The sequence below is a fragment of the Poecile atricapillus genome, chromosome 23, assembly GCF_030490865.1.
Source record: "Poecile atricapillus isolate bPoeAtr1 chromosome 23, bPoeAtr1.hap1, whole genome shotgun sequence".
In the NCBI taxonomy this organism is placed as follows: domain Eukaryota; kingdom Metazoa; phylum Chordata; class Aves; order Passeriformes; family Paridae; genus Poecile; species Poecile atricapillus.
In genome coordinates, this window is record NC_081271.1 from 6,853,651 (window position 1) to 6,874,587 (window position 20,937).

At 58.9% G+C, this 20,937-nt stretch overlaps 1 protein-coding gene across 2 annotated transcripts; it reads left to right on the forward strand.

Moving 5' to 3' along the window:
* Positions 1–8,269: 8,269 nt before the first annotated feature.
* TNNI1 (troponin I1, slow skeletal type) lies at positions 8,270–15,096 on the forward strand. Of its 2 annotated transcripts, XR_009279413.1 has the most exons (9): positions 8,270–8,341; positions 10,733–10,765; positions 11,448–11,489; positions 12,015–12,146; positions 12,233–12,322; positions 12,763–12,939; positions 14,199–14,309; positions 14,674–14,949; positions 15,005–15,067. XR_009279413.1 is itself a non-coding variant. In XM_058855960.1 (8 exons), exons 4-7 carry the CDS (start codon positions 12,021–12,023, stop codon positions 14,304–14,306), a joined length of 501 nt encoding a protein of 166 aa, XP_058711943.1. In that variant the 5' UTR covers positions 8,270–8,341; positions 10,733–10,765; positions 11,448–11,489; positions 12,015–12,020; the 3' UTR covers positions 14,307–14,309; positions 14,674–15,096. The 2 variants fall into 2 exon arrangements, 1 of the variants encoding a protein (XP_058711943.1); XM_058855960.1 differs by having other exon boundaries at positions 14,674–15,096.
* The last annotated feature ends 5,841 nt before the right edge of the window (positions 15,097–20,937 follow it).

A 20,937-nucleotide genomic window follows, 5' to 3' on the forward strand; every position in this document is an offset into this window, starting at 1 on the left:
CATCCTGCACCCCATCCTGCATCCCATCCTGCATCCCATCCTGCACCCCATCCTGCATCCCATCCTGCACCCCATCCTGCACCCCATCCTGCATCCCATCCTGCATCCCATCCTGCACCCCATCCTGCATCCCATCCTGCACCCCATCCTGCACCCCAGCCTTCATCCCATCCTGCATCCCATCCTGCATCCCATCCTGCACCCCATCCTGCATCCCATCCTGCACCCCATCCTGCACCCCAGCCTTCATCCCATCCTGCACCCCATCCTGCACCCCATCCTGCATCCCATCCTGCATCCCATCCTGCACCCCATCCTGCATCCCATCCTGCATCCCATCCTGCACCCCATCCTGCACCCCAGCCTGCATCCCATCCTGCATCCCATCCTGCATCCCATCCTGCACCCCATCCTGCACCCCAGCCTGCATCCCATCCTGCACCCCAGCCTGCACCCCATCCTGCACCCCATCCTGCATCCCATCCTGCACCCCATCCTGCATCCCATCCTGCACCCCAGCCTGCACCCCATCCTGCACCCCAGCCTGCACCCCATCCTGCACCCCATCCTGCATCCCATCCTGCATCCCAGCCTGCACCCCATCCTGCACCCCATCCTGCATCCCATCCTGCACCCCAGCCTGCACCCAGCCCTGCATCCCATCCTGCACCCCAGCCTGCACCCAGGCCTGCACCTCATCCTGCATCCCATCCTGCACCCCATCCTGCACCCCAGCCTTCATCCCATCCTGCATCCCATCCTGCACCCCAGCCTTCATCCCATCCTGCACCCCAGCCTGCATCCCATCCTGCACCCCATCCTGCATCCCATCCTGCACCCCAGCCTGCATCCCATCCTGCACCCCATCCTGCACCCCAGCCTGCACCCCAGCCTGCACCCCAGCCTTCATCCCATCCTGCACCCCATCCTGCACCCCAGCTTCCATCCCAGCCTGCACCCCATCCTGCACCCCAGCCTGCACCCCAGCCTGCACCCCAGCCTGCACCCCAGCCTGCATCCCATCCTGCATCCCATCCTGCATCCCATCCTGCACCCCATCCTGCATCCCATCCTGCACCTCATCCTGCATCCCATCCTGCACCCCATCCTGCATCCCATCCTGCACCCCATCCTGCACCCCAGCTTCCATCCCAGCCTGCACCCCATCCTGCACCCCATCCTGCATCCCATCCTGCTGGCTGGACCCCCTGGGTGCCAGGGAGGGCAGTGGGGTGACAGTGCTGAGACAGGGAGGGTGCCAATGCTTCTGTCAGGTGGGACCATGTGTGGGATCTCCTCCATCACCAAGTGCCCTGAGGAGAGCCTGGCACTGCCCCACTTCTCCTGGGATCATCCCTGAGCTTGCAGGTGGTTCCTCTTCAGATTAAAAAACCAAACCAAACCAAACCAAACCAAACCAAACCAAACCAAACCAAACCAAACCAAACCAAACCAAACCAAACCAAAAAAACAAAAAACAACAAGACAAAAATCCAAAAAACCAAACCAAAACAAAAAACCAAAAAAACCCCCACCCCAGCTTGCAGCAAGAAGAAGCCTTCTGCTTTTTGGCTTTAGGTCAACTGTCCAACTTCCTCCAGGTGCTCCTAAAATGATTTCATTGTTGACCACCCTTAATTACAATTCCTAAATCACTGGATTTTGGTTTGGGACCCCAGCCGTGCCCGGAGTTCTGCTGTGTCTGTGTGTCCCTGCACTCCAGTGCCTCCCCCTGCATTTGGCTGTAGGAATAACTGTCCTTGTACACGGATCTTGGGGTGCTGGGGGGTTCGTGGTAGGGGTTGCAGGGATTACACATAAATTCCCCAACCACAGGCTCCTGCAGGAGTATCTTGGACTGGCTGTGACATTTCCCAGCACTGGAGTTGAGGTTGGGAGCCCATGGAAGGGCAGGGACTCGCCAGGAAGGAACAAAACCAGAGCCCAGCCATTGCTGGAGCTGCAGAGGGAAGGAGCAGCACATCCCAGCACCTCTCTGTCCCCCCTGTCCCTGAGCAGGAGCCACAAGGGGTGGGGATGGCCCAGGCCAGCCCAAAGTGGACACTGAGATGTGTCTCAGAGACAGTTGTAAAGGTCTGTAAATACCCTAAAAATATCCAAAACCTCTGCCAGGGTCCCTGCCTGTGCCAGACATTTTGGATTATTTGGAATAGTCTTTTTTGTTTGTTTGTTTGACATATTTTGCCTTAGGCTGGAAATCAACCTGGACTTTGTGATGCTCAAACTGAGATTGCTGCTGAGCCACGGCTGCCACTGGCACAGAACAGCCCAAATCCCCCTCCTGGTGAGAGGAGCCCACAGGAGCAGCCCTGGAAGGTTTCATGTGTCACTGGCAAAGCCACTGAAAGCTTAAAGTCTTCAGTGGGTGGCTCAGCTCCATTTCAATAATGTCTTTCCCAAAGGAGATAATTCCTCCTGATTCACCAAAGCCTTTTCCATGTGCCAGGGGAATGAGGCAGGAGCTGTTCCTAAAGGGCCCCTTGGCTTTTGGGGAACCCTCCTCAGCTTTGGCACCTTCTGCAAACATTTCAGGCCTCCCCAGAGTATCCCCAAAGAGAAAAACAAACTGTCCATGATATTTTTGAAGTGGAAGGTGTTTCTTGCATTTTGGGAGAATTGTCCTGCTTTGGCATCCAGCCCCAGAGCTGCCCCCAAGGGCTCTGCTCTCTGTAGCCGTGGGGAGTCCTGTGCCCATGGATGGAGGGGCTGCCATGGCCTGTCCTGAGCTGCACCAGGCCCAGGGGGTTCCCAGAACAGGGGAAGGAGCAGGACATGGAGCAGCACATCCCAAAGGGATGAGAAACCTCTGCCCTGCCACAAAATGGGGGTGTCCTGGTGGGGCTGCTGCAATGGGGTGCAGATCAGTGGGGCAGATGAGCTGGGACAGGTCTGTGAGCCCCACTGGGAATATGGGGAATATTTGGGGTCTGGCCTGGGGCTGTGCTGCTTCCCAGGCCAGGCTGTGATGATTATCCAAATTCTGGCTCCCTTTCCATCTTGGGGCATCCCTCAGGTTTGGTGGGACCTGTTCACAGATGCAGCAGGTGAGGAAATTCCCCCCAGAGCTGCAGAAGGCATCAGCTCTTGAAGAACCATCCCAGGAGCTTCCACTGCGCTGTCACCAACCCACAGAGCAAGTGGGACTGGTTGGATTCCTCTGGCAGCTCAGGAGGGGTGAGAGCTGCTGGATGGTCTGAAACACCCAGAGAACCATTCCTCAGGACAAGTCCCATGGCCCTTCATGATTTCATTGCCAGCTGACCCTGCAGCCTTGCAACCACCCGGCCTAGGGGCTGATCTCGCTGTCCCACAGAAGGAAAACCTTCTCCCACCCCGTGGTGAATCTGGGGCATCATCTGGGCTGGTCCTGGGGGTCTCCTGTCACCCCCCAGTGCTGGACTCTGAGCATGGCAGTGAGGGGGATGGATGTGAGGATGAGTCCCAAAGGACACCAGAGGCTCAGCTGTCATTTCTAAGTCTGTCCTGGATGCTCTGGGAGCTGTTTTCTCTGTGAATTCCATCGGGGCTGATGGAATGAGGATGGTGGCTGGGAGAGGGTGAGGACATTGGGGTGGGAAGGTTCCAGAGGAGGGGAAGAGATCCATTCAGATTCAAATCCATTTCTCCAGGGAGATTGGCTTCACGTGGGGCAGCTGAGCTGCCACAGGAGTCAGGTGCCTTTGGAGTCCCCAGAGCTCCAGGAGCCAGGGCTCAGTGGGCAGCTCTGGCAGCCCCTGCCATGGGTGTGGGGCTGATGCTCCAACACTGCCCAGGGGCTGCAAGGTGCAGGGGGGGAAATGCCCCATCCCTCGAAACACCTGGGGGTCCACTCAGAAGAGACTAAACACAAGTGACCTGCAGGTCACAGGGACATTCAGGGACCAGCAGCTGTCCCTGGGGACTGCTCCTGGCTGGATCTGACCTCCCCACACAGCTCTCTTGGAATTTTCTGTTGGCATCCATCCCCCTGGTGGCTGCCCATGGGGAACCTTCCCCTTCAGCCAGTGGCTCCCAGCAACAGGGGGATATTTGATTTGCAGCACAGGGACAGTCACAGAATCACAGAATAATCTGACTTGGAAGGGACCCACAAGGATCATTGAGTCCAGCTCTTAAATGACCGAGGATCAAACCATGACCTGGCTGTTATCAGCACCCAGCTCTGACCAGTGGAGCCAATCCCAGATATATTTTTATTATTTTGCTCTGAATTTGCTCTCAGCACTGCTCCACCCTGTAGATTTCCAGCCTGACCCTTCCCACCCCCAGCAGCTCAGAGAGGTGTCCGAGGCCCAGGCGACACCTGGTGAAACAACAGCTCCCTGTGGTTTGTGAGCCAGGGATGGGGGCTCAGAATGTCCCCTCTGTCACCTGGGGAGGGATGGGAGATCCCTGCCAGCCCCTCTGTGCTGCCCCATGGCAGAGCCGCGCCTTTGAAACCCATGGAAAACCCCAAATCTGGGGGTCCCACTCCTCTGCTGCCCTTTCCTCCTCCTCACTCCGGGTCCAGCAGAGGATGAAACCTGAGACTGGAGCAAATGGCACCCGGAGCAGCCCCCGCCCCATCCCCGGAGCTGCGGGAATGCAGCGCCTTTGTCACGGGCTAATTTTGGCTCCTCTGTGCTCCCAAAACAATCCCAAGGCATCCGGGAGGAAAGATGCTGGAGGCCTGGCCCCGCGGGCACTTTTCCTTATAAAGGTCTAACGGGGCTGCTGGGAGCCTCCTCCTCCTCCTCCTCCTCCTCCTGCTCGGGGCTGAGAGCGGATCCTCCTCTCGCGGGGTCCCGGGGGTCGCAGGGGGTTCCTCCCCTGCCCACTGGGATTTGCTTGGAGCAATTCACACCAGGATGGCTCTGCTGCTGTCCCCGATGTCCCAGCAGCTCCTGTCCCCGATGTCCCAGCAGCTCCTGTCGGTGTCTGGGCAGGGGAAGGAGCTGGGAGGGCTCTGCAGGATGGGGGTGTCTGTGCTCCCCACCATGGGAGCTGCCCCACTCCTGCAGCTGTGTGTCCCTCCAGGCCATAAAAGCCCCAGGATTAATGTGTGTTCTCCCTGCTGGGCCCCATCTTGGGAATTGTTTGCTCCTAAATTTGTCCCTAAAAATATCCAGGGGAACAGGTGCTGCCTGCCCTGCAGCGCTGGTCACACAAAGGACAGCGGGGCTCTGTGGGGAGCAGTGGGGACAGAGCAGCTTTTCCACTGCTTTTCATGGGGAAAACCTCAGGGTCTGGGAGGGGCTGGCAGCTGCCTGAGCAGGACAAGCTGTGCTGGGTCAGGGGGCTGCTCCTTCTCCTCAAAGAGGGGACTGTGCCCTCCTTGGTCCCCACCCCACATGGCCTGAAGTGTGACTCCACATTTGCTGCTCTGCACCTTCACCCCTCAGCAGGGTGGCCTGGCCTGGTTCACTCTGTGCCTCTGGTGGCTCTGGTGGCTCTGGTGGCTCTGGTGGCTCTGGTGGCTCTGGCTCTGGTGCCTCTGGTGCCTCTGGTGGCTCTGGTGGCTCTGGTGGCTCTGGTGCCTCTGGTGGCTCTGGTGGCTCTGGCTCTGGTGCCTCTGGTGCCTCTGGTGGCTCTGGTGGCTCTGGTGGCTCTGGTGCCTCTGGTGGCTGTGGCTCTGGTGGCTCTGGTGCCTCTGGTGGCTCTGGTGGCTCTGGTGGCTCTGGTGCCTCTGGTGCCTCTGGTGCCTCTGGTGGCTCTGGTGGCTCTGGTGGCCCTGGTGGCTCTGGTGGCTCTGGTGCCTCTGGTGCCTCTGGTGGCTCTGGTGGCTCTGGTGGCCCTGGTGCCTCTGGTGCCTCTGGTGCCTCTGGTGGCTCTGGTGGCTCTGGTGGCCCTGGTGGCTCTGGTGGCTCTGGCTCTGGTGGCTCTGGCGGCTCTGGTGGCTCTGGTGGCTCTGGTGCCTCTGGTGGCTCTGGTGGCTCTGGTGGCTCTGGTGGCTCTGGCTCTGGTGGCTCTGGTGGCTCTGGTGGCTCTGGCTCTGGTGCCTCTGGTGGCTCTGGTGCCTCTGGTGGCTCTGGTGGCTCTGGTGGCTCTGGTGGCTCCCAGGAGTCCCCTTGGCCAGCGCTGCCCTGTGTGTGCCCCATCGTGCAGGGCTCAGCAGCTCCAAGGCTGTTCACACCCCCTCCCCTGCCTTTTCCAGCATCTCTGGAGCTCTGTCACCCTGGGCAGACACAAGGCAGAGGTGCCAGGAGGATCCACCCCATCCCCACGGCACCACTGCTCAGCCTGAGCCTGTCTGTGTGTCCCACAAGCCACGTGTGAGCAGCTGCTGGCAGAGCTGGGGGTCCCTTCCAGTGCCCAAAGGGGCTCCAGGAGAGCTGGGGAGGGACTTTGGACAAGTGGCTGGAGGGACAGGACAAAGGGAATGGTTTCCCACTGCCAGAGGGCAGGGATGGATGGGATAATGGGGACAAATTCTGTGAAAATGGTGAGGCCTGGCACAGGCTGCCCCTGGATCCCTGGCAGTGCCCAAGGCCAGGCTGGACAGGGCTTGGAGCAGCCTGGGACAGTGGAAGGTGTCCCTGGCAGGGCAGGGGTGGAACTGGGTGATTTTTAGGGTCTCTTCCCACCCAAACCATTGGGATGATTCCCATGCAAACCACCCTGGGATTCCCTGAGCCAAGGGGGGGTTGTGTGTGTCCCTGTGTCCAGGCAGTGCCCCAGGGGTGAGCTGTGTGTGTCCCTGTGTCCAGGCAGTGGCACAGGGGTGAGCTGTGTGTGTCCCTGTGTCCAGGCAGTGGCACAGGGGTGAGCTGTGTGTGTCCCTGTGTCCAGGCAGTGCCCCAGGGGTGAGCTGTGTGTGTCCCTGTGTCCAGGCAGTGCCCCAGGGGTGAGCTGTGTGTGTGTCCCTGTGCTCCAGGCAGTGGCACAGGGGTGAGCTGTGTGTGTCCCTGTGCTCCAGGCAGTGGCACAGGGGTGAGCTGTGTGTGTCCCTGTGTCCAGGCAGTGGCACAGGGGTGAGCTGTGTGTGTCCCTGTGTCCAGGCAGTGCCCCAGGGGTGAGCTGTGTGTGTCCCTGTGCTCCAGGCAGTGGCACAGGGGTGAGCTGTGTGTGTCCCTGTGTCCAGGCAGTGCCCCAGGGGTGAGCTGTGTGTGTCCCTGTGTCCAGGCAGTGCCCCAGGGGTGAGCTGTGTGTGTCCCTGTGCTCCAGGCAGTGCCCCAGGGGTGAGCTGTGTGTGTCCCTGTGTCCAGGCAGTGGCACAGGGGTGAGCTGTGTGTGTCCCTGTGTCCAGGCAGTGGCACAGGGGTGAGCTGTGTGTGTCCCTGTGTCCAGGCAGTGGCACAGGGGTGAGCTGTGTGTGTCCCTGTGCTCAGGCAGTGGCACAGGGGTGAGCTGTGTGTGTCCCTGTGTCCAGGCAGTGGCACAGGGGTGAGCTGTGTGTGTCCCTGTGTCCAGGCAGTGGCACAGGGGTGAGCTGTGTGTGTCCCTGTGCTCAGGCAGTGGCACAGGGGTGAGCTGTGTGTGTCCCTGTGTCCAGGCAGTGCCCCAGGGGTGAGCTGTGTGTGTCCCTGTGTCCAGGCAGTGGCACAGGGGTGAGCTGTGTGTGTCCCTGTGTCCAGGCAGTGCCCCAGGGGTGAGCTGTGTGTGTCCCTGTGCTCCAGGCAGTGCCCCAGGGGTGAGCTGTGTGTGTCCCTGTGTCCAGGCAGTGCCCCAGGGGTGAGCTGTGTGTGTCCCTGTGCTCAGGCAGTGGCACAGGGGTGAGCTCTGTGTGTCCCTGTGTCCAGGCAGTGGCACAGGGGTGAGCTGTGTGTGTCCCTGTGTCCAGGCAGTGCCCCAGGGGTGAGCTGTGTGTGTCCCTGTGTCCAGGCAGTGGCACAGGGGTGAGCTGTGTGTGTCCCTGTGTCCAGGCAGTGCCCCAGGGGTGAGCTGTGTGTGTCCCTGTGCTCAGGCAGTGGCACAGGGGTGAGCTCTGTGTGTCCCTGTGTCCAGGCAGTGGCACAGGGGTGAGCTGTGTGTGTCCCTGTGTCCAGGCAGTGCCCCAGGGGTGAGCTGTGTGTGTCCCTGTGTCCAGGCAGTGGCACAGGGGTGAGCTGTGTGTGTCCCTGTGTCCAGGCAGTGCCCCAGGGGTGAGCTGTGTGTGTCCCTGTGTCCAGGCAGTGCCCCAGGGGTGAGCTGTGTGTGTCCCTGTGTCCAGGCAGTGCCCCAGGTGTGAGCAGCAGTCCCAGCCCTCCCGGGGCTCGCAGCAGATGCCTGCAGAGGAGGGGATTTGTGCTATTTTTACTGACCACTGGCAGGCAGGGCTGGGATTCAATACCCCCCTGAGGCACAGCCCCGGCAGAGCGCGGCTGTCCCAGGGCCAGGCATCACCTCCCTCCTGCACAGCCAGGTAAGGAAGGCACTGCCACTGCCCTGTGTCCCCTGGGGGGCTGCTGGTGACAGGGACACGACACCCCCAGTAACTGCATGGGACAGAGAGCAACCCCCAGCACGTGAATTTGCCTGAATTCCTCCCCCTCTCTGAGGCTGATCAGACATTTCCTCTGCTCTTGGAGAGAGGATTGGCGAGGCTGCAATGGGGACAAAGACTTGGGAGCTGATATTTGCCTGTTTTTTCCCAAAACGTGGCAAACAGGACTGTTTGGGGAGCACTTGGCCGGGTGTTCCAGCCTGGTTCACTGCTGGGAGGTTCAGAGTGTGGAGTTGTGGTCACTGGGAGAGCACTTGGGGTTTGTCTCCAGCCTCCTGGGAGGGGGGAGGATATCAGGATTCACTATATTTGCGTTTATGGGATTATTTATTTTAAGGATTTCCATGATCCAGTGGTTCAATAGGCTTTATAAGCTTTTCACAGCTGAGTCAGTGCAAACAGTGCAGAATTGGCTTATCCAGACCCTGTAATCCCCACCAGGGACTGAAGCCTTTCCTGGATGCTCCAGATCCAGCTGGAGTCCCAAAGTCCTGGCACTGGGGATTGCTGGGGATGTCTCACTGGCACAGCTCAGTCCCTGCTGTTCTTTGGGAAGCCAATTTAGGACTTTTTGGCCCTAAAATGTGACTGACCTTGGTAGAGGTCGTGAGCTCGAGGTGTGGTGAGGATCCCACCCCAAGGAATGCCGGGCTCTGGTCCAGCAGGGGACAATGGGAATGCTGAGAGCTGTGCCCAGCCCTCACCAGCTCCAGGGAGGGAAAGGCTCCTCTGCCACCCCTGAAATAAACTGGGGGTTTAATAAGCTGGGACTCAGCCTGCTCAGGGCACCGGTGCTGCCTGGTGTCCTCTGGGATGTTTGTCACAGCGCCAAAAAACCTCCACAAAGGCAGGAAAATGAATCTGTCTAATGTGGTTTGAGGACAAAGAAATTCCTGCTCTTGGGATTTTTCCTTGTAAATCCAGGGATCTGGATTGGGAGGCTCTGGAGGAGAAGATTCCTGCTGGGATTTTATTGCATCCCCTCCTCCCTCCCCCCAAATTCCATTTATTCAGGACATGTCTCTGTCTGAGCTGTGGGGGAATGGGGAGGGGACAGGGACAAGGGGAGAGAGCCAGGAGGTGCCCTGAGATTTGTTTGGCACAGGCTCCACACAAACCTGGGAGCAACTGTTTGAGACCAGCTTTTCATCTCCCCCAGCAGGAATCTTAAAGCAGTTTCCAAATTTTGGCGGAAGCAAAAGCATCAAGGCAAAAAATCCCAGTTTGTCCATTTCACTCCTAAGAAAAAGAACTAAAGCCATGCCTGAAAAATGCTGTTTGAGGGGGAAAAAGTAAATTTCAGCGGATTGGAATTTCACCCCACATTTTTCTGCTGCTTGGGCTCACAGGGTGCCCCGGCTGCTCAGCACAGGAGGGCTCAGGGGCTCAGAGCAGGGCCAGGGGAGCAGAGGGGGCTGGAGCAGCTGCCAGGGCTTGGGGTCACCAAGCAAATGTAAAATGGGAAACCACGAGTGTTTCACCTGGAATGTGGCTGCTGAAGGAACCTGCTCAGCTGTGGGCTCTGGCTTAGAGAATCCCAGAATGGTTTGGGTTGGAAGGGACCTTAAAGCCCGTCCAGTCCCACCCCTGCCCTGCCAGGGACACTTCCACGATCCCAAATTGTTCCAAGCCCTGTCCAGCCTGGCCTTGGGCACTTCCAGGGATCCAGGGGCAGCCACAGCTGCTCTGGGACCCTGTGCCAGGGCTTCACAGCCAAGAATTTCTCCCCACTATCCCATCCAGCCCTGCCCTCTGGCAGTGGGAATCCATTCCCTTTGTCCTGTCTCTCCATCCTTTGTCCCATGGCTCCTCTCCTGCTCTCTTGGAGCCCCTTTAGGCTGGAAGGGGCTCTCGGGTGTCCCTGGATCCCCCTCTCAGCCTGGTTCCCGAGCAGAGGGGCTGCCCTTTGCTCTGGCACTCCCGGGATGGGTTTTGGTGCTGCCCACGGGATGTGCAGGACAGGGCTCCAGGGAGGGAACCCCGAGGCAGCTCCGTTCCCCCCCTGGAGGTTTCCAGGCTCCATCCCTCGCCCCGCTGATGAACCCCGAGCAGCGGGGGAACATCTCTGTGCTTGGGAAAGGGCCCGAGGAGCAGGAGCGGGAGCCCTGCAGGGCCGGCCGCAGCTTGCCCGGGGCTCTGGCAGCTTCTCCCGGAGCCCGGCGGCTTTTCCCGTGTTCCGGGGGATGGAGAGGCTGCGGAGCCGCTTCCCCGCTCCGACAGCGCGGGGCAGCAGCGCTCCTCATCATCCTCCTCTGGTCCTGGGAGCTCCTGGGGCTGAACCTTCCTTCAGCTTCTCTCCTTTCCCCGGCAGGAACAGCGCCCGCCGCGATGCCGGAGCCGTGAGTAGCTTCATCCCCGGAGAGGAGGGGACCCTGCCCTGCCCCACGCTGCTCTGCCATTCCCGTCCAAAAATCCTCCTTAAATTCAAACTCTTCTCCCTTTCCGTGTCCCAGTTCAAACCTCGGGGCTTTCCTAGATCCCAAAATCCGGATGGGTGGGGCGGGGGCGACACCTCTGGATTTACCATGAGGCTCTCTGTAGCACATTGTACAAACACAACACATCCCCTGGAGAGCAGAGCAGGGAGAAACTCCCTGCAGAGCTCTCCTGGAGCATGGATGGGGATGTGGCAGCTGCAGTGGCACTGGGGAATGAGGGTGTCTGAACCTCAGGGATTGGCACGATGGGCACAGTGCCAGCTCACCTGTCACACCTCAGGGACATTTTGGCTTTCTTGGCCCTGAGCTCTCCCTGCATTTCCAGAGGGCAGCTCCACCTCAGACCTGGCTCACGGGCTGGTGCCAGCTGGGAGATACAGAAACTCGGTTCCTTATTTCTGTCCCCTATTTTTTACTCTCATTCCTTGATGCCCTGTTCTCTTTTGGTTTTTTTCTGCTCCTCCCTGGCTGCTCACCTGCCTGCAGGGAGGTAAGTGCCTTTCCCTTTGGGAGAGACCTGGTGCTGCTCTGCATTGGCTGGGTGTTTGTTTTCAAAGGGTGTTTTCTTCCCCTCCCCTTTCCCCTAGAGAAAATCCAAGATCACAGCCTCACGAAAACTCTTGTTGAAGGTGAGTCCCGAGGGCTGGAAACTCCCTGGGCTTTGTGTTGCTGGGGGAAAGGAGCCAGCTCGGAGCGTGTGGTCGGTGGGATGGGGATGAGGAACAGCTCAAGGACGGGTTTGGGGAGCAGCTCCCACCCCACCTTTCTCTCCTCATTCATGTGGGATTTGTGGTGCAAACAAACCTCCCCTTCACTGGGGTGGGGAGAGACCCCCACACCTCCAGCTCTGAAGCCTCAGCCTGTTTGTGCTCCAGCACAATCCTGGGAGCTCCTCGGGCTCTGGCTTGGGATAAACACAGCCTGTCCCAGCAGAGAACCACAGCCCCCAGAGCCCCCAGAGCCCCCAGAGCCCCCAGAGCCCCCAGGGCCCCACTCCAAAGGCCTGGGGAGGCTTTGATGTGTTTGGGGACAGCAGGGAGGGGGCTGGCACACGCTGTGATAGCTTCTCCCATCCCACAGATGTGGTGAGAGTGGCTCAGGGGGATGCAGGGCCCTGCTCAATTCACACCTCTGCCATTTCTCTGTGCTCCCAGAGTCTGATGCTGGCCAAAGCCAAGGAGGAGTGGGATCAGGAGATTGTGGACAAGCAGGCAGAGAAGGAGAGGTACCTGTCGGAGCGGGTCACTCCTCTGCACACCTCTGGGCTCTCCTTGAGCCAGCTGCAGGTACTCCTCAGGCTGGAGGGTGAATGGAGCTCCCTGGGAGCGTGGAGGGGCCTGGCTCACTGCTCTCCTGTCTCCTTGGCCCCCAGGACCTGTGCAGGGAGCTGCACGAGAAGGTGGAAATCGTGGATGAGGAGAGATACGACATTGAAGCAAAATGCAACCATAACATGCGGGAGGTAGGAGGGAGGATGGGCTCGTTCCTTCTGGAAACTCCCTCCCAGGGGCAGCTCTGGTGGGGATGTGCCATGGAGCAGGCTGAGCTGGGATGTGGGACAGGCACCAGGATTATCTCAGGGCTGGTGTTTGCTCGGCAAGGCACCGCTCAGAGCAAGGTTTGTTCCTGCCCGAGGGAGCTCAGACTGTCCTCGGGGTCCACAGAGAGGTTCCTCGCTCTCCTGGTCACCCCTGTGGCTCTGAGAGCTTCTTGTGGCTCAGCTGCCACCTGAGCAGGGTGGGTGCAGCCCATGGCCCAGCTCTGAGCATGGCTGGTCCTGCAGGAGAGGTGCAGACCCCGCTGGGCTCAGTGCTGGCAGAGCCTGCAGCTTCCCACAGGGGCTCTTTGTGCAAGGCAGCCGAGCAGTGACCTCCCACTCCTCCTTCTCCCCTGCCCCTGCAGATCAAAGATCTGAAAATCAAAGTTCTCGATCTCCGAGGGAAGTTCAAGCGCCCTCCCCTGCGCCGGGTCCGTGTCTCGGCCGATGCCATGCTCCGGGCTCTGCTGGGCTCCAAGCACAAGGTGTCCATGGATCTCAGGGCCAACCTGAAGTCTGTCAAGAAGGAGGACACGGAGAAGGTGGGTGACTCCTCTGGAGGCTGGAGATGGACACACTTCCTAGGGCTGCCCTTGTTCTTCTCCAGGGTACCCTGTGTTCACCCCCTGTCAGCTTGGGAGGAGACTCATGAGGCCATTCCCACTGTGGGATGCTGTGGGGCCATGCAGGACCAGTCTGACTGGGCCAGGCAGCTGGTGGATGGAAATGTGAGATTTAGGGCCGTGTTTGTGGTGCTCTTCCCTCCCAGGGTGTGTGGGGGTCTCTCACCCGGGCCCCCTCGGCACCACTGCTGAGCTGCACATGCAGAGTCTGATCTTTGATCTTGGAGGGAACCAGGAGAGCTCCTGTTGGGCACAATCACACCCAGGAAATTCCCAGGGAACTCCCAGAGCCAGATTAGATAAGACAGAGAGCCCAGCACTTGGCCTGGGATAAGTGGCCCAGTTCCCACCAGCTTGGCAGAGGTGTGAGAAGGGAAAGTCTCGATGCCAGCGATGCCCAAACCTGCCTGGGGTGTGCAGCTGCCCCAGCACCAGGAGCTGTGGGATCCAGGCACAGCTGGGGATCCCCTCTCTCCAGAGGACTTTCACCAGCTCATTCCATTTTAGCAGCTTGAATGAGAATTGGATGAGCAGAATTGGATGAGAATCTCAATTTTCAGCTGTTTTTCCTTTCCCCATTGTGGCACTCTTCCATCCCTTTGGGCAGAAAGCTCTGCTTACAGCCCTGGGCACCAGGTGGAGAATGGGTCTGGGTTTGTTCCAGATGTGGTGAGATGGTGTTGGGGCACAGTTTGAATGCTGGGGGTGGCAGAGCAGACTCCCAGAGCTGCTCCCACCTCCCCTGTCTGCTCTGGAAGTGTCTGCCAGGCTCCCAGTGACACACCAACAACCCCAGTCCCTGCCAAAGGCTCAAGAAGCTGGAGGTAGAGGGCAATGCAGGAAGTGTTTTTTACTTCTGTAAAAACATTTGTCCCCCCTGTGCTGGTGTAAACCCAAAGTTCCATGTGGTTTCTTCCTCTTAAAGAAATATTTCTGGGATTATTGAGCCTTCTGGTGCAGCTCAGCCAGGCTTTGAGGAGGGGAATGTCCACACGGATCCAGATCTCCCTGTGGGGATCAGGCTGCTGCTTTCCACCTCCTCAGGCAGCTCCTCTGCAGGGACACGGGGCAGAGGGACAGGGACGTGGCAGGGGACAGCTGTGTCCCCCAGTGAGGGCTCTGTGCAGGGGGACAGACGGGGCAGGGCTGCCACAGCCTCAGCCCTGTTCCCCCTGCAGGAACGCCCTGTGGAAGTGGGCGACTGGCGCAAGAACGTGGAAGCCATGTCGGGGATGGAGGGGAGGAAGAAGATGTTCGACGCTGCCAAATCCCCCACGGGGCAGTGAGAGGTAGGGCTGGGTCCTGCCCCCCTGTGCTCCCTCAGCCTCCTGGGCTGTGCTTGGGCAGATGCAGAAATGCCCCCACTCCCTACAGGAAAAGGCAGCCCGTCCCCACATCCCACCCCAAAGCTGGCTGGGGTCTGTCCCACACCTCCCTGCCCCGGGGTCCCTGCCAGACCCTCTCCTCCTCTCCTGGGTGCTCCCCTCTGGGTGGGTGCCCGTGCCACCCTCACCCCACCTGGCACCCACCTGGCACCACCTGGCACCCACCTGGCACCACCTGGCACCCACCTGGCACCCACCTGGCACCACCCTCAGGTGCTGGCAGCAGCCAAAGCCCCCCCTCTGCCCCTCTGCTGTTTCTCTCCCACAGGAACACTGGGAAGAAGATTGTCCCCATCCCTGCTGCCAGCCTGTCCTCGCTGCTCCTCTGTCCCTTTGTGCCCTCCCCTCAATTCCCACTGAGCTCAAACACAAGGACAACGGTGTGGGAAGGAGACCTGAGCTTCTTCCTCCCCTCAGCCCTGCTCCTGCACAGCGTCCCCCCATCATCATCAGCCCAGGGGCCCCTGGCCTCTCATCCCCTCCCAGCCCTGCAGAGACCCCCAGGGGCAGCTGCTGCTCCCCCGTGCCCGGCTTGGCCCGAGGTGTGTCACCCTGAGAGGTGTCACCCTGAGAGGTGTCACCCTGTGTCACCCTGAGAGGTGTCACCCTGAGATGTGTCACCCTGAGATGTGTCACCCTGAGATGTGTCACCCTGAGATGTCCCCGCGCAGCCACACGTGAATTAAAGGACCTGGGCCGAGGTTGTGTGGGCTCCTCACTGGGGGAACTCTGCCCAGGGCCAGCTCATCCTGCAGTGTCCCCAGACACTCACACACCTCACTGCAGTGTCCCCAGACACTCACACCTCACCCTGCAGTGTCCCCAGACACTCACACACCTCACTGCAGTGTCCCCAGACACCCACAGCTCACTGCAGTGTCCCCAGACACTCACACCTCACCCTGCAGTGTCCCCAGACACTCACACACCTCACTGCGGTGTCCCCAGACACTCACACACCTCACCCTGCAGTGTCCCCAAACACTCACACACCTCACTGCAGTGTCCCCAGACACTCACACACCTCACTGCAGTGTCCCCAGACACTCACACCTCACCCTGCAGTGTCCCCAGACACTCACACACCTCACTGCAGTGTCCCCAGACACTCACACACCTCACTGCGGTGTCCCCAGACACTCACACACCTCACTGCAGTGTCCCCAGACACTCACACACCTCACTGCAGTGTCCCCAGACACTCACAGCTCACTGCAGTGTCCCCAGACACTCACACACCTCACTGCAGTGTCCCCAGACACTCACAGCTCACTGCAGTGTCCCCAGACACTCACAGCTCACTGCAGTGTCCCCAGACACTCACACACCTCACTGCAGTGTCCCCAGACACTCCCAGCTCACTGCAGTGTCCCCAGACACTCACAGCTCACCCTGCAGTGTCCCCAGACACTCACACACCTCACTGCAGTGTCCCCAGACACTCACACACCTCACTGCAGTGTCCCCAGACACTCACACACCTCACTGCAGTGTCCCCAGACACTCACACCTCACTGCAGTGTCCCCAGACACTCACACACCTCACTGCAGTGTCCCCAGACACTCACAGCTCACCCTGCAGTGTCCCCAGACCCTCCCACAGCTCACTGCAGTGTCCCCAGACACTCACACACCTCACTGCAGTGTCCCCAGACACTCCCACAGCTCACCCTGCAGTGTCCCCAGACCCTCCCACAGCTCACCCTGGGGTCACACAGCCTGAGGGCTCATCCCTTCCAGCCCCAGGATGCTCACCTGATTGATGTCCCCCCAGTCCTGCTGAGCCCCCCAGCCCCGTTCAGGGCCAGCCTTGCTGGGTCTCAGGGGTGCAGCAGCTTCCACCAGGCTGGGTGAACAGAGCTGCCTGTTCTCCAAACCTCACTTCTGCTTTGCTTTTGGAAAAGCCTTCAGAGCTCCAGACACCAATTCCCTCACCAGCTGCCCAGCACAAGCTGGGGCTGTGGCAATTGGGGCAGCCCCATTTCCAGGCTTTATTCCAGGGAGGAATCCATATTTCAGGCCAAACATCCCCTGCTTCCCCCCCAGCCCAACCATTTCCTGTGTGACAATCCCCCAAAGTGCAGCTGGGAATGTGTCAGCTCATTCTGGAGCAGGGCTGGAGGGGTGAGTTAGTGACAATTCAAGGTGCATGGGGTTTCCTGGCTGGGGGCACTGCAGGACATGCTCAGCTCACACACACAGCTCTTGGTAGCTGCAGCAGTGCCTGGTCTGTGTTCCCAGGGTATCCAGAGGAACTGCAACATTCCCAGGTTCAACCCCACACCACACTGGGCTGTGCTGCAGCACCCCACATCCCTTTGGATTGAGCCTGAAAAGTGCAGAAAATGCAATAAACTGGGAGCAAAGGGCAGGTCCCAGACAGGGCTGGAAGGAAACAGCATTAAAAAGTGTGCAGGCTCCAAGAGAGATCAACATTCCCAGGAAAACACTGCATTCCCTAAGGAAAGGAATGGGAAAGGATGGCTCCATGCAGATGGCTCCTGCAGAACTTCCCCCAGCAGACTCATGTCTGGCAGCAGGAGCGAGGGAGAGGCTTCAGGAGGTGGGTTTGGGTTTGTCTCCAGTAGAGCTGAACTCCTCTGGCCTCACATCCCTTCCTTTGGCCAATTCAGGGATACTGAGCCAAGCTGCTCACTGTCCCTGGGCACAGAGGGAGGGAGGAGAACACTGGGGACACTTCTCTGGCCTGGCCACCAGCACCCTGCAGCTCCTCCATGGAGGATTCAAAATTCATGTGCAAACTCTTCCCCAGACCACAGATGGACCAGAGGAGGCTGCCACTGGAAAATCTGCTCCCTTGGCTCAGTTTTTGGGATGCTCAGTCCTTGTCCTTCCACCTGACCCTCCATCCCCTCAGCATCCTCCTGCAGGACTGGGGCAGTTCCATGGCACACAGAGCCCTTCCCACCCATTTTTTATCTTTTCAAGCTTAACTTGGCCAGGCAGCTGCAGCCTGGCAGGTGCCAGGACTCCCCTGTCCTCATTGCAGCCCCCAGGACACGCTCCAGGCAGGCCCAGCCCTGGGAAGTGTCTCTGTCCTGGGCAGCGCTGGTGAGCAGCGATGGTTTGTGATGTGGAGGTTTGGGGGAGAAGCAGCTCACCCTCCACGCTCAGGTGGGAGCAGTGCCCAGGTCTGAGATCCTGGGATCTCTCCGGGAATCCCCGCAGGGAACTCACACAGATCCTGGCAGAGGAAGAAAGATGTGCAGGGAAAGTTAATAACTGTGACCTGACCAACTGGTAGAGCTGGAAAATGCAAGAGAGGTTTCATGGAAACAAAGCCTTCTTCAGGCCTGGAACAGAAGCAGAAGATGGCACAGCAGGGGCTGAGAACAGTTCTCCATCTTAGTGCAATTATGCTAATTTGGTAATTAAAAAAAGGGGTGGAGTTTGTGGGGTGGGGAGGGGTGGAAGGGAGATGAAAGGCCATGAGGGGTGCTGTCCACCAGGTCCTGCTCACTGCTGGCCACTCAGGCTGTCCCTGTGTCTGTCCCCTGTGTCTGTCCCCTGTGTCTGTCCCTGTGTCTGTCCCTGTCCCCTGTCCCTGTCCCCAGCCTACCCTCAGGTCCTGCTCACCCAGAGCTGCTGCAGAGCCAGACCGAGGGGATCCCCAGGGTGATTCTGCAGCCCCAAAAGCAGCCAGGTGTGCTCAGCACGGTCCCAGGGCTCACATGCCCTTGTCATGGGTGCAGGTGGCTTTGTGGGACCACCCTGTGTTTTTGAGGGGGGAGAGAAAAACCCACACCCAGAACTTTTCCCTCAAGATTCCCTTCTTTTTCAAGGTAGAATGTTCCCCAGTCACTGGGTCCCATTTCCATCCCTCTCTGGTGGAAAATCACACTAGCTGACATGTGAAAACAAAGCTTTACAGGTTTCAGATTTATTAGGAACAAAAGAAGTGCAGGGCAGGGGGGGAAGAGCTCTTTCAGTGGGACTGAATCTCCAGGGGAAGATGCAACATTCAGCTCTGAGCTCTCCTGGCTGGATCAGGAACTGGGATCCAATTCTTCCTCTCTGTCCCCGCTCCTGTGGCTCTGTCCCCGCTCCTGTGGCTCTGTCCCCGCTCCTGTGGCTCTGTCCCCGCTCCTGTGGCTCTGTCCCCGCTCCTGTGGCTCTGTCCCCGCTCCTGTGGCTCTGTCCCTGCTCCTGTGGCTCTGTCCCCGCTCCTGTGGCTCTGTCCCCGCTCCTGTGGCTCTGTCCCCGCTCCTGTGGCTCTGTCCCCGCTCCTGTGGCTCTGTCCCTGCTCTGTCCCCGCTCCTGTGGCTCTGTCCCCGCTCCTGTGGCTCTGTCCCCGCTCCTGTGGCCCTGTCCCCGCTCCTGTGGCTCTGTCCCCGCTCCTGTGGCTCTGTCCCCGCTCCTGTGGCTCTGTCCCCGCTCCTGTGGCTCTGTCCCCGCTCCTGTGGCTCTGTCCCTGCTCCTGTGGCTCTGTCCCTGCTCCTGTGGCTCTGTCCCTGCTCCTGTGGCTCTGTCCCTGCTCCTGTGGCTCTGTCCCTGCTCCTGTGGCTCTGTCCCTGCCCTGTCCCTGCTCCTGTGGCCCTGTCCCTGCTCATGTGGCCCTGTCCCTGCTCCTGTGGCTCTGTCCCTGCTCCTGTGGCTCTGTCCCTGCTCCTGTGGCTCTGTCCCTGCCCTGTCCCTGCTCCTGTGGCTCTGTCCCTGCTCCTGTGGCTCTGTCCCTGCTCCTGTGGCTCTGTCCCTGCCCTGTCCCCGCTCCTGTGGCTCTGTCCCTGCTCCTGTGGCTCTGTCCCTGCTCCTGTGGCTCTGTCCCTGCTCCTGTGGCTCTGTCCCTGCTCCTGTGGCTCTGTCCCTGCTCTGTCCCCGTTCCTGTGGCCCTGTCCCTGCTCCTGTGGCTCTGGAGCACTTGGGATCCCAGCTCTCCCCATGGCAAAGGGGAAGCTGAGCCTTTCACCTGCCTCTCCTCACCCCACAACTCTGTTCCCCTCCCAGGTGACAACAACCTCAGTTTGTGCTCACTGAATTACACAGGAACCCTCCAGTACATTTTTACTGAAAATTCAGCCCCAGTGGGGGACTCACAAGGCCAAGCTGAGGGAGAGATGCTGATGCTGGAGGAGTCACTGGGACTGTTTCTAGAGGAACTGGAGCTTGGCCCTGTCTCCTTGAGCAGAGCAGAGCCCATCCTCACTGCCCTGCAGTCTGCTCCACTGCAGACCCCAAAAGACAGCAAAGAAAAGCACCAGAATCTTAAAATTACTCAAATTAAATTGGACAGTAGGAAAAATCATATCATCAGGACACAGACATCTGAAAACATCCCTCCTTGTTGGTTGTAACGTGGTCCCTTCCAGGTTAGAGGGGCTGTGTGACCAGTCATGCTCAGAGACCCCTGAACTGTGCCCAAATATTTCCCTGAATGTTTCCCTGAGTGTTTCCCTGAATATTTCCCTGGGTGTTTCCCTGAATGTTTCCCTGGATATTTCCCTGAGTGTTTCCCTGGATATTTCCCTGAATATTTCCCTGAGTGTTTCCCTGGATATTTCCCTGAATGTTTCCCTGAATGTTTCCCTGAGTGTTTCCCTGAGTGTTTCCCTGAGTGTTTCCCTGAGTGTTTCCCTGAATGTTTCCCTGAGTGTTTCCCTGAATGTTTCCCTGAGTGTTTCCCTGAGTGTTTCCCTGAGTGTTTCCCTGAGTGTTTCCCTGAGTGTTTCCCTGAGTGTTTCCCTGAGTGTTTCCCTGAGTGTTTCCCTGGATGTTTCCCTGAATGTTTCCCTGAGTGTTTCCCTGAGTGTTTCCCTGGATGTTTCCCTGAATGTTTCCCTGAATGTTTCCCTGAATGTTTTCCTGAATGTTTCCCTGAATGTTTCCCTGAATGTTTTCCTGAATGTTTCCCTGAATGTTTCCCTGAATATTTCCCTGAATATTTCCCTGAATGTTTCCCTGGATATTTCCCTGAGTGTTTCCCTGAGTGTTTCCCTGAATGTTTCCCTGAATATTTCCCTGAGTGTTTCCCTGAATATTTCCCTGAATGTTTGCAGCTCATTTGGAGGCTGGAGCTGCAAAGGGAGGATGGAGAAAGGTGAAAGGTGATGTTCATTCCATGGCCTCTGCAGGGGAAGGTGAAACATCACCCTGGGAGCCCTGAGAGCTCTGGTGCAGGACCAGACCCCACAGCAGGGCCATGGCACAGCCCCTGTCACCCCTGGGACTGTCACAGCTGCTCCTGTGTCCCCTGTGTGTCCCCTGTGTCCCCTGTGTCCCCTGTGTGTCCCGTGTGTGTCCCCTGTGTGTCCCCTGTGTGTGTCTCCTGTGTGTGTCCCCTGTGTGTCCCCTGTGTGTCTCCTGTGTCCCCCCTGTGTCCCCTGTGTGTCCCAGTTCCAGACCCTTCTACAGACCCTCTGTACCATCACACACCCCCCCAAAAGCTGAGTACATTTTAGGGGGAAGGAGAGCCCTGGACCATCCCAGGGATGCAGGGAGACCTCCAGCTCCTCCCAGAGCTGTTAAATGCTGGTGGGACCTCTGGGAGCTGTGGGATGGAGCTGGGAAAGAGTGG

What these genes read in the sequence shown, in the direction of transcription:
- TNNI1 (XM_058855960.1), top strand. Translation starts at nt 12,021, where the DNA reads ATGCTGGCCAAAGCCAAGGAGGAGTGGGATCAGGAGATTGTGGACAAG. An exon ending in TCTCCTTGAGCCAGCTGCAG is followed by an intron (nt 12,147 to 12,232) that starts GTACTCCTCAGG and finishes CTTGGCCCCCAG; the next exon opens with GACCTGTGCAGGGAGCTGCA. An exon ending in AGAAGGAGGACACGGAGAAG is followed by an intron (nt 12,940 to 14,198) that starts GTGGGTGACTCC and finishes TTCCCCCTGCAG; the next exon opens with GAACGCCCTGTGGAAGTGGG.